The sequence below is a fragment of the Sinocyclocheilus rhinocerous genome, unplaced genomic scaffold (assembly GCF_001515625.1).
Source record: "Sinocyclocheilus rhinocerous isolate Xijiao unplaced genomic scaffold, SAMN03320098_v1.1 scaffold738, whole genome shotgun sequence".
NCBI classification, from domain to species: Eukaryota; Metazoa; Chordata; class Actinopteri; order Cypriniformes; family Cyprinidae; genus Sinocyclocheilus; species Sinocyclocheilus rhinocerous.
Genome location: NW_015633949.1, coordinates 374,960 through 386,237, shown reverse-complemented (window position 1 = coordinate 386,237; position 11,278 = coordinate 374,960). Strand labels below are relative to the sequence as shown.

Genomic DNA, 11,278 nt, shown 5'->3' with positions numbered 1-11,278 from the left:
ATGTCATTGCGAATGTATTCCAACACATTCAATGCCTTCATCTTGCCACTGGTGATAAATGTTGGTTATTATATGTGCAGGAAATAACTGCATGGCAATTTCTTCAAGTAGCAGAGTGTTAAATTTCCATGCATTTGTGTGTGTGAAGTGAATGTGTTTCTCAGAGGCTTTGTGCTTGTGTTTTTGTGACTAATAATGTTACAGTTGGAAGATGAATGGATGTCACTTTGTGTTCCTTAAATGAACATCTTTTAGGCTTCAGGACAGTTGTAAGAGTCTGAGAGATGCTGAAGGATTCATGGACGGGAAGATGTCTGTATTGAGCCGCACTGACCGCTACACAGTTCTGCAGGTAGAGCACAGCCTGTACGTACAAAGAGATTTGATTTCAAACTAACACTGTGATCCCTGTCGGTTGTTCCAGTAAGAGCAAGCCATGTTTACCAATCACACTAGCGTTATGTTGCGCAAGAGTCCCTGCATTTGTTTTGCTTCTGTAAGCGTGTGAGAGAGAACACATTGTTATTACACTTTTTATTTTGGTTGTCAGGTTTTACTTTTGTGTATTCGCACTCTGTAGTATGTACACATTCTTAGACTAATTGATGTGGCTGTTTTTGCATGTAGATGGATGATTTTTGTTTCAGTGCTAATTATTTTTTTTTTTTATGTTATTTTCAATTTCTGGGACCATGTACAGTTATATATATGTTGGGGCAACTTTTCAGACCTCTTTCCACACTGATATTATATATATGCGTATATATAGTGTGTTTTCCCTATGGAGAAAGTTCAAGTTGTATATAGCCTGTAAATTTGGGGCTGCGTATAGACCTAACTGTCCATTATGTTGTAAGAGGAGCAAAAATAAATACAAAATGTTCAATAAAAAAATACATCTTGATACATTTACCTATTGTTTAGTAGTCATTTTTGGACACTTGACAGTCAAATTACTAAACTAAATAAGTAATCTTTTGTGTTCAAGAAGAACCAAATGGTTTGGAGAGAATGAGTAAATGATGACAGAATTTTCATTTTTGTGTGAACTATCTCTTTAAATTCATAAGTGGCCTGTACAATATTTCTTAAACCTTTAACAGAACTTTTAGCAAACCACTTAGACTTGGCAGTTTGAGTAAAGCCATATAGTTAACATGAAAAAGAAAAATAGCTGATTATTTTTGTTCAATAGTTGAGAAATCAACCCAACCATTTTTGTGAGTGGTGTTTGTTGTACAAAAATGAGGTTTTAGTTCCCACCCTGACCAAACTCGCCTGAACCAACTAAACAAGGTGTTTGGGATTGCTTAAAAATTACAAGCTGGTGTGTTGAACTGAACTCTAAAGAACTAAACTAAAAAAATGAAGTGAGGGGGAATAAATAATGACCGTTTTTTCTATTACTTGTTCTGTTCATTTTGCATTAGTACACTGGACTGTCGAGTTATACACACAATAAAACAATTAAAATAGCCTATATGGTGCGGAACCTGTTTCTTGCTCCGAGTAGAAACAACATAAAGGTAAGTGTAACTTTCTCCCAAATGTGATATTTTTTTTTTTAATCAAAGTGTTATTTTTGTGTTATTTTAAACTTTATCTCAGTTTTTTTTTACTTCCAACTATAGAAAACAGAGGTGATTATAACTATGATATATAAGTAAATATAAGCATTAAGTTATGTTTAAATTATACATATATTCAATACATCAAAAAAATATTTTTTGTGTGCCTTACATAAAATAGTTTTGATGAATATGGTGTACTTTACTTTTTAAAGCTACGCATTTACACCAATTACAAAAGTGAAAACAAACAGCATGGTTTTGTGGTGAGCAAGATGAGCGGTTAGCATCTGGCAATGCAAGGCGTTCTGGCAAAGTACAAATGCCACGAGATGACAAAGTAAAACCACATCATTCATTGCTTGGGACAGCCAACCCCTGTTGTTCATCCAGCAGAGAGGGCTTGGTTGAAATCAAAAGAAATATCAGGTCATAAAATGATTCCTTACAGTCTGAATCAGTCAATATGTCATACATAACATTTGACAAAAACAGAAAAGATTCATCTAATCAAACACTTCATATGTGGTTTTAAAGTTCGGACAGGACTTCAGTCCTTGTGTTGGTGTGGAGAATGATGCTGTCCACCTCAGATAAACCATGTAATATTGCAATGGGAAAGTCCAGGGCAAGATCACAAGAATCTGGATAGTAAAGAGCATCTAACAAATACATGGCTTTGAAATTAAGTGCCTCTGCTTTAAAATGTTTCCATGCTAATGGTGTAATCAGTGTTTTTTTCATACACAAACACTTAAACATACATCAAATATGGTCATTATTATAAATGGAAAAATGTATGCTACAAAAAAAAAGCCTGTTGTTTATTTGTCAATTGTGTGCACTGAAGCTTACAGTCATAAATCATTGAAAAAATATATGCATTTTTTATTTGTAACATTTAATTGCTGTATGTTGTGGTGGCTGCTTTGTGCTTCTTCAGACTTTTTTTTCTGATTCTTCAAATCAGTTTAAAGTGACAACAGTGGCATCCACAGATCCACTGGGCCATAAATATCAGTTTGTTTGCCAACAGTGATATAAATTATCTGTTTAAACACACAGAATGTCATGAGATAAGAACATTTATGTCATACTATTAACAGTTACTTCCTTGTGACACAAATGCAGTTTATTCATTTGATTTATAAACATAAACCACTATTAAAATATAATGACAAAAAACTATTTAAAAAGTTCTGATCTGTTTTAACATGGAGTTAACAAAACTACATTTTAACACTGTTTATGACGACACATGATGACTGCCTTTGATTCACTTGGCTCTTGATTTGATCTTGCTCTGCTTGTGCACAGGTTATCTCATCCACACAGCCTTGAGTGCTGTCGTTATCAAACTCAGCGGCGTGATTGTCACAGCCTTCCTCATCAGATGCCGGGGCAAGAGCTCGGTTCAGGGTAGGGACGGTGTTAAACATGATGAAACCAACGAGGATCACCACCAATGACACAATATACAGTCCTGAGAACTGAAAAAGAACAAATAAGTGGACTGAAATACCTCAGTCAAAAAATTTTATTTGTATTCAACATTGATGGACCATTTGTAGAAAAAAAAAATTATATTGAAAGAAGTTCATTTAAATATAAAAACAGTGAGAGTTACTTAAAGTGTGTAGTGCATTTAGTATATAAATGAATTACTAAGATATGTTTGTTTGTTTTGTGTTTTTTTGGTGAGGAAGGTCAAAGAGTAATCAGAGGACACAGGGGACTTTCACACATTAAAGAAATATAAAGCGCCATGTCACAATGACCCAGAATATCTGAGATAAGAATACAAGGACACATCTATAGATACTACTACCACTTATGCATTTTTTTATTTTTATTTTATAATTAATTTTTTCATTTATAGACATTACCGTTCAAATGTGACCCTGGACCACAAAACCAGTCTTAAGTTGCACGGGAATATTTGTTGCAATAGCCAAAAATACAAAGTATGGGTCAAAATTATCGATTTTTTTTTAATGCCAAAAATCATTAGGATATTAAGAAAGATCATGTTCCATGAAGATATTTTGTAAATTTTCTACCGTAAATATATCAAAACTTCAGTTTTGATTAGTAATATGCATTGCTAAGAACTTCATTTGGATAACTTTAAAGGCGATTTTCTCAATATTTTTATTTTTTTGCTCCCTCAGATTCCAGATTTTCAAATAGTTGTATCTCAGCCAAATATTGTCCTATCCTAACAAATCATACATCAATGGAAAGCTTATTTATATTCGAAATTTTTCGAAATTGACACTTAAGACTGGTTTTGTGGTCCAGGGTCACAAATGTGTGAGGCCAGTAAGATCTTTTGTTTTTGGAAAGAAATTAATACTTTTATGCAGCAAGCATCCATTGATTAAACGTTACAGTAAAGACATTTATAATGTTAAAAAAGAGAGAAAGATTTCTATTTCAAATAAATCTGTTCTTTTGAACATTCTATTCATTAAAAAAATCCTAAACAAAATTTGGTTTCCACAAAAAAATTAAGCAGGACAACTGTTTTTAGAAATGTTTCTTGCAAATCACCAAATTACATTAAAAATGTTGTTTTATATATATAATAATATTTATAAATAATTGTATAATATAAAATACATCTGTCTCAATGAAGTATATTACTTACAGTGTATTGGAACAAAAAGAGCCCACAAAACAGGCTGAAGAGGTCTCCAGTGAGTAAGGAAAGATTTACCGCTGTGGCACTGCTCATCTTTATCACCACAGGCATGAAGCTATAGAAGCCGTACATGCAGAGCGCATATCCAGCCAGGATAAGAGCTAAGAAGAGAAGCCAAAAATCAAGCCTTTAGATGACGTCATTGACATAACTGAAAGGGTTTTTATTTCGCATTGCTGTACTTTACCAGTTTCCCATGTCCACTGAATTTTAGACACTTCATTATGTTCAAGAATCCCTCTGTAGGTGACAAAAATAAAACAGTGCAGATGATGTGGAACTGCATGACGTTCAGCAACTGGTCTACTGTTTTTGTGATTCATGCACAGATCTTACAGTTGTATTGCACTGATGACTGACCCGAAGAGGCCGACCATGCCCAAAAACTCCACCCTGCTCAGATTCTTCACTGTGTATTCCTGGCACACGTTAGAGATGGCATACAGAGTGGCGCTGACTAGAACCAGACCGTCACCGAGGAGAATGTCACTTGCTGTTGACACAGGAATGAATAATGTTTACGTTTTCACTTATGTTTTCTGTTAAATTATATTCTGGAGAAGCAGCTTGCTCCTCACAAGATCCCTGGTCCTGGCCAGCGAGGATGTCCGCTCCCACCATGGCTCCCACCCCAGCCAGACAAAGACATACAGCTACGTAGTGAATGATCCTATAGCGGGTCTTCAGGAAGAACCAGGACAAGATCATCAAAACCGGGATAATAAAGCAGTCCAGCAGCTGAAATTCAGACAATAGGGTCAGTTAGTCAAACAACAGCTTGCATTGAGAATTTAAATCAGATTCTTCTTTTGTCAATGTATTACAAGAGACACGTTTTGAAATGCAAATTCAGAACCTTCGCTACAGTTCAAAAGTTTGGGGTCAGTAAATTGAAGTACCAAAAGTCAGCTTTGCCATCACAGGAATAAATTATATATAGAAACAGTTATTTTAAATTGTAACAATATTTCACAATAAAGGTGTTTTTACCGTATTTTTGATCAAATAAATGCAGCCCCTCACTTTTGAGTGGTAGTGTAAGCACAGTGTATATCATCACATCCAGAAAAAGCTGTCACCTGTATGCTGGTTAATGTGGTGTACTGATATGCTTTCACCACTGCGTAATTTGCCTCCACATCTGTCAGTCCTAACAACAGATACTTCCACCATTTTGTCTTTAATATCTGCAAAATATTGCCATCACCTATATTAAAAGAAAGGTATCCTTAATATTACATGCCAAAAAAATGGATACCAGTAGCAGATAATTTAAAAACATTAATGATTGGACAAGAATGAACACATGAATACCTTGTCTGAAGATCAGTGCAATGGTGTAAGTGATGCCTAGAAGGGTGTAATTAATGAAGCTCTGCAGCATGGGTGTATTCAGATAGTAAACGGACGCCAGATACTGAGATGTTACAGCAGTCCCACAGATCAGTGCTGAGAGGCCTTGTCCCATCAGCAGAGTTTTAAACAGTTGCCTGCAATGAACAATGGCTGGAATAACTGTACACCAATTGATGAGGGTTTTTATACTGGTATGCACTATTCATAAAGTGTCCTTTATAAGTCCTCTCTCTGCATATAAAATATATGGTGTTTAAAATATACATTTTTTTTTTTTTTAAATAATAATAATAATAATTTAATTTATACATTTAATGTTAACATTTCTCATTACAAATGATGTTAACGGCATAACAATAAGTAAAAGGTTCACTGAAAAATAAAACCTGACAGTGTTGCTGTTGTTAACTAAAACTATTAAAGGCAGGGTAAGTGATTTCTGGTAGCCATTGTTGATATTTGAAATCACCAAAACAAACACGCCCCTACCCCAAAAGGGTCTTGCCCCTATTTTGATAGCTCCGCCCCACATATACGTACGCAACCCAGGCAACGATTAGTTCTGTGAAACAAAGCAAAACCAATGTTACACCGTGTCTACGGACGTGAGCGGCGCGGCGCAACAAATCCCGACAGAAAACTGCTGCCGGGTTCTATTTATGACGTGCTGACACAAATTTCAAATGGTTTTCAACGGTCGTTTGATCGCGTCCAGTGTAGTCAGACTTTAGCTGTTGTAGACACGGTGTTACTCACCTACTGAGAAGAAACATAGCAACCTCGGCGTCCGATCGCAGGCCTCCGCTCCTTGAGTTCTCTCCAGCGCTGGAAAGCTGATCCGATATTTTCACGGGTCCTACTTCTTGCCTTATCTTTCCGCAGACGTTTTCCTCTTTTGTTTTTTTATCCGCCATCTCTATCTTTCTGTCGCTCGGCTCGGCTAATGTCCGTCCCATGCACTGAACGCGCTCTCCTCCACATCACGAGTAGACGCGCCCCTTATTGCTGATTGGCTACAAGTTTGTTTTGCGATTCGGCCCGAATCAGTTTTCTAAAGTGTTTTTGAAAAATCACATACCCTGCCTTTAAGAATAGTCCATTTCCTGTTCAGTAATTGAAATAAAGCTGAAATAAAATAAAATATAAATATGAGATAAAAACCCAAACTTAAAAAAAAACTTAACTGGCAATTAACTGAAATAGGTCTAAGTTGAATTTCTAAAATTACTGAAATAAATTAAAATTAGAACGAAGTAGATAAAAAAAAAAACATATAACAACAATTAAAAACTTAACTTAAAAAACTAAAACTTTAACTAAAATTAAAATGAATAAACTTAAAACAAAAGAGTAAAAAAATAAAAGCTAATTCAAAATATTAATAAATACTACAATAGTACATAAATAATACTAAAACACTGAACCCTGACAATCATGTTATACAGCTTCAGATCCAAAGAGCAAAGAAAAAAGACAACAGATTTTCAATGTGGTCTGAAGCTTACAGAAACTACTGTATGGACATTTGCATCCACTCACCATGTGAAAATATCCCTCCATTTAGTCAGTCCTTCTCTTATTTTACAGCAGAGAGTGTCCTGCTCCTGAGGCATCTTGTGTCTCCTCTGTGGACTCTTTCATGTCTGAGAGCTTTGAGACAGAATCTCAGTGAGTAATAAGATCAATCATTTACAGTTTAAGAAACAAAGTACACAGCAGCAGGGATCTTGAATTCACAGCGAGCTAACGTTGAACTTTAAGCTAAGGTGCCAGAGAGAAATCGAGCACAGTAGTCATTTTAAACCTGTTCAATTGTACTCAAATGTATGCTGTTTGCTTTTTTCATTAATAAAAAAGCATGGGCTCATTAGATACATTCGTTTGAGAATCAGATCCTTCTGTGCACTAATTTTGCTTTCTTTTTGTGCAGTTTTGATCCTCACTATTTTATGATAAATCTGCTTCTCCGGCCTCCACATCTCCATCTCAGACGGATGAATGAATGAATGAATGAATGAATGAATGACTGAATGAATGAATGAACTAGGAAATGTCCCCAGTTTCCATTTCAGAAATCTGAAATATATCACACTTTTCTAAAATATGATCTAATATTACAGCGTTACGTGAGTTTCAGGTGATTCGCTATTGACCAATACCATGAAAATAGTTAAACACTACTTTTATAAATGTTATCAAAAGTGAAAATGATTAGCCAACATCACCAGTGGTTCGTGTTGAGCCTCCAGCGCCACAGATGGCGCTAATGAATCATATTTTTCCTGCGCATCGACACCAGTAAAGAAGTATTCACGTCAGCACAGGGAAATAAAACGACTGTTTACTGTTCACAATGATGGAGGACGAAGAATTAGAGTTTGTGGAAGATTTGGAGGCCATATTACACCTTACTCCAGAAGTGCAGCTGGCCATTGAGCAGGTAACTCAGATGAACTGTCGTTGTGTTTGTTTTTATTGCAGTGTCAGAGAGAGCAGTGAGCACACAAGCTGCCAGCTGTTGCCTTCTCCTGAGATGCTAATAGCCCGTTTGAAACATCTCCATTAATGCTCACAGTTTTACTTATGTCTTGTTTATTTATCACGCTACGTATTAGTTTACGTAGATAGCTGTTGTCAAAACTGACTTCAGTTTTAAAACTACAGACCAGCAAACGCAAATTAGTCATTGCTAGCTTGTGATTTGAAGGCAGGTGTCAAAACAGGAGACACCTCGACATATCCAGGGTTTTCAACAAGGGAGTACGTGTAGAAGATGAAAAAAAAAAAAAGGACTAATGTTAGTCTGTGTACTTGATGAAAGATGGTATAAAAAAATGCTACTAAGAAAATTTAGCTTGTTATGTTTATACCCATGATCCAATGGCTTGCTGATTGTCTAGAAATATTGAAAACCTTTGAAATGGTCAACAGTTTTATCTCGAATATCAATAGTTTTATCTCTAAAAGAGTTCTGGCTTAATATATAGTTATATAGTTAAAGTGACTATTGGTCCACGAATGCATCCTAAGTAGAAGTACTCTGAAATGCATTAGTTAATAAACAAATCTGTCTGATGGCAGCTTCCTGAGTAATGTTTACCTACAGTAATTTACAGTACAGTGAGGGAAAAGACTGTGACTAAAGCATCAACGTTGGAGAGCATGCACAGAATTGTTTAATAATATAATGGTTTGTCATCATTGAATCATTCTTCTGCTACCTTCAATGAGTCGGGCGTAAGATCAGTAATACAGCTGGATCTCTTGATCTATTTGTTAAGGTGCCACCTGAACAGATTGCAGTGTAGATCAGTGTAGGTCACTTCAGAACATCTTTAGAAAACTTGTGGACACCTGATTCTCATTCAGCAGAGCCTGCTTTTCTGGTCCTGGCCATATCATATGTTATCTGCTCATTTTTGTAGGTTTTCCCCAGCCAGGACCCTTTGGATCGAGCCGACTTCAATGCTGTTGAATACATTAATACCTTGTTTCCAACAGAACAGGTGAGTCTGAATTAGAATACTTGAGCAATGGTCAGCGTGATGAATGTGTACCTTAATTCGAAACCTTTTTATGTGTATTTAAGCTCTAGTTCTGAGCAGCATCATACTGTTACATACTAATAGCTTCGATAATGCAAATAAATAACAAATCTAATTTAACACCTGTGTTACGGTCACCCATATTGATGCAAGTGACCAATAATGCTACTAATACTTATGCTTTCCTTTACATTACTGCAGAAATTCTCCTCTATTGAATGTCTATATTTTTGTCCACTAGAGAGCACTGCTCTCTCCGAGCAAGAAGAAGTGACTAATAAGATGTTGATTATTAAAAGAGATAAAATTCAAGGATAGCTGATATATTTCAGTAGAGATGTTTTTCCCTCCAAATCTTGATATGAAATCTTTTTTCTTTTTTTTAAAAGTCTTTGGCGAATATAGATGAAGTGGTGAATAACATTCGACTTAAAATCAGGTGAGTTTTTAATATTTAGACCCTGATATGGTCTGCATTTATATATGGAGGTTCTTTAGGTTTTCATCTTATTAAATTGGTATTGTAAATAATTATTTTAATCAGACGGTTGGATGACAACATCAGGACAGTGGTGAGGGGACAGACTAATGTGGGGCAGGATGGCAGACAGGTGAGTCTTTTGGTTCCACGTTCATAATGTCATTAACATTATGCCACATGGGGTTCCAGTCTAATAGGGTTTCAGAGTAATTTTTTATGACTTTCTTTCTTCTGTGGAACACAAAAGAAGATATTTTGGAGGACATTTGTCCGTACAATGAAGGTCAAACAACATTGGACCCCACTGACTTTCATTATGTGGACAAAAAGCCCTACATTTAAAAAAATAGCTTCTATTGTATTACACAGAAATAAGTAAATCATACAGGTTTGGAACAACATAAGGGTGAAACAATGATAGAGTTTTAATTTTTGGGTGAACTATATGTGTTTTTGCACTATAATGAAATCATTGTAGTGGTTAAAGCAGCTTTTGAACTTTCCTCATGGTAAACCACTCTGTCCACTTCACAACGGCTCTCAACACCATTGTTGTCTTGTGCATCTCTTCCATCTCACGTCTCTGGAAGTGACCGAGGCTCTACAGAGTCCCAGACGCTGTCTCTTCCTGGAATGGAAGGCACACTTTACTCTGAATTTCCCTGTTCTCAGCAGCAATTCCATTCCACATTGTGGTTTAGTGTCCTGCTATTTCTTGGACCAGGCTGGAAATGTTGATTCAACACAGATCCGTTCTTAATCAGAGCGGCAGGCTGAGGTGAAATGCAACCCCTTTATTGAGATGTAGTGAGGCAGCATGGTTGAGACCTGCGATTCAGGGTTCAGCTGTTCCTGAATGAACAGCATGCACCGCTAGTGGAAATTGGTTGTGTCTGAATGGATCACCGTTAACGCCGGGCCACGAGTCTCACGGCCTGTAACCTTCCGAGTTGTTTCCACAGAGCAGAGGAAAAATCCTTTCCCCAGATGGAACGGTGGGGAAGTGTGGATTACACATGTAGCTCAAGGCTAGGAGTAATGGTGGAGACAGAGGGAGTGGACTGGAAAGACCCTCTGCAGCCTTTTTTTGTTTAGTCTGTGTAGTATTTATCAGTGAGATGGAGACATCCGTGTCTGGAACGGGATCCCAGGGGTCTGCTTGATGACATTTCTAGCTGTGTGGAGGAGGCGGACGGATGTGCTTGTCTTAAGCGAGTATTTTCACGTACTCCCCTGTGGTATAGAAAATGCTAAAGTTAGAACTGGTCATTGGGTGCCTTATTTGCGACTGAGTCGGGGCTCTTTGAAGTTTGGATGAAGCTGAGGGCCTGATAAATAGTATCTGAGACAGTCACAGATGTTTACCCTGTTTAAAGACCCAAACTCCTCTCTGGTATTGTTATTGTATGCCTGTTGTGTGGATCAGTGTCGTTTTAGTATCATTGAGATACTATTATATTTAATTAATATTTTGAATTGGTTTTATTTTTATATTTTCCATTTTCATTTTGCAGGGTTTTCGCAGGTCTTAAATCAGAAAAGAACTTCTTAAATTCACAAAGTCATTGCATTAAATGATGCATGCACTAGGGCTGTGCGATTTGGGGGAAAATATCGAAGTGCG

General features: G+C 36.5%; 2 protein-coding genes across 3 annotated transcripts in view; one reads left to right on the top strand and one right to left on the bottom strand.

Moving 5' to 3' along the window:
* Window positions 1–2,777: 2,777 nt before the first annotated feature.
* On the bottom strand, window positions 2,778–7,623 carry LOC107744781 (solute carrier family 35 member F2-like). Its single transcript, XM_016558593.1, has 9 exons — window positions 7,572–7,623; window positions 7,168–7,278; window positions 5,587–5,762; window positions 5,352–5,479; window positions 4,851–5,010; window positions 4,609–4,765; window positions 4,460–4,512; window positions 4,219–4,373; window positions 2,778–3,058 (listed from the first exon to the last, which is right to left on the bottom strand). The coding sequence occupies exons 2-9, from the start codon at window positions 7,239–7,241 to the stop codon at window positions 2,798–2,800; spliced, it is 1,164 nt and encodes a 387-aa protein (XP_016414079.1). The 5' UTR covers window positions 7,242–7,278; window positions 7,572–7,623; the 3' UTR covers window positions 2,778–2,797.
* Window positions 7,624–7,866: 243 nt separating this feature from the next.
* LOC107744780 (vacuolar protein sorting-associated protein 53 homolog) overlaps window positions 7,867–11,278 on the top strand; it is a 29,160-nt gene continuing 25,748 nt past the window's right edge. For both annotated transcript variants that reach the window (XM_016558592.1, XM_016558591.1), the window contains exons 1-4: window positions 7,867–8,068; window positions 9,054–9,134; window positions 9,563–9,612; window positions 9,718–9,784. In XM_016558592.1, coding sequence (XP_016414078.1) covers window positions 7,982–8,068; window positions 9,054–9,134; window positions 9,563–9,612; window positions 9,718–9,784 — 285 coding nt within the window. In that variant the 5' untranslated portion in view covers window positions 7,867–7,981. The remainder of the gene's footprint in view (window positions 8,069–9,053; window positions 9,135–9,562; window positions 9,613–9,717; window positions 9,785–11,278) is intronic.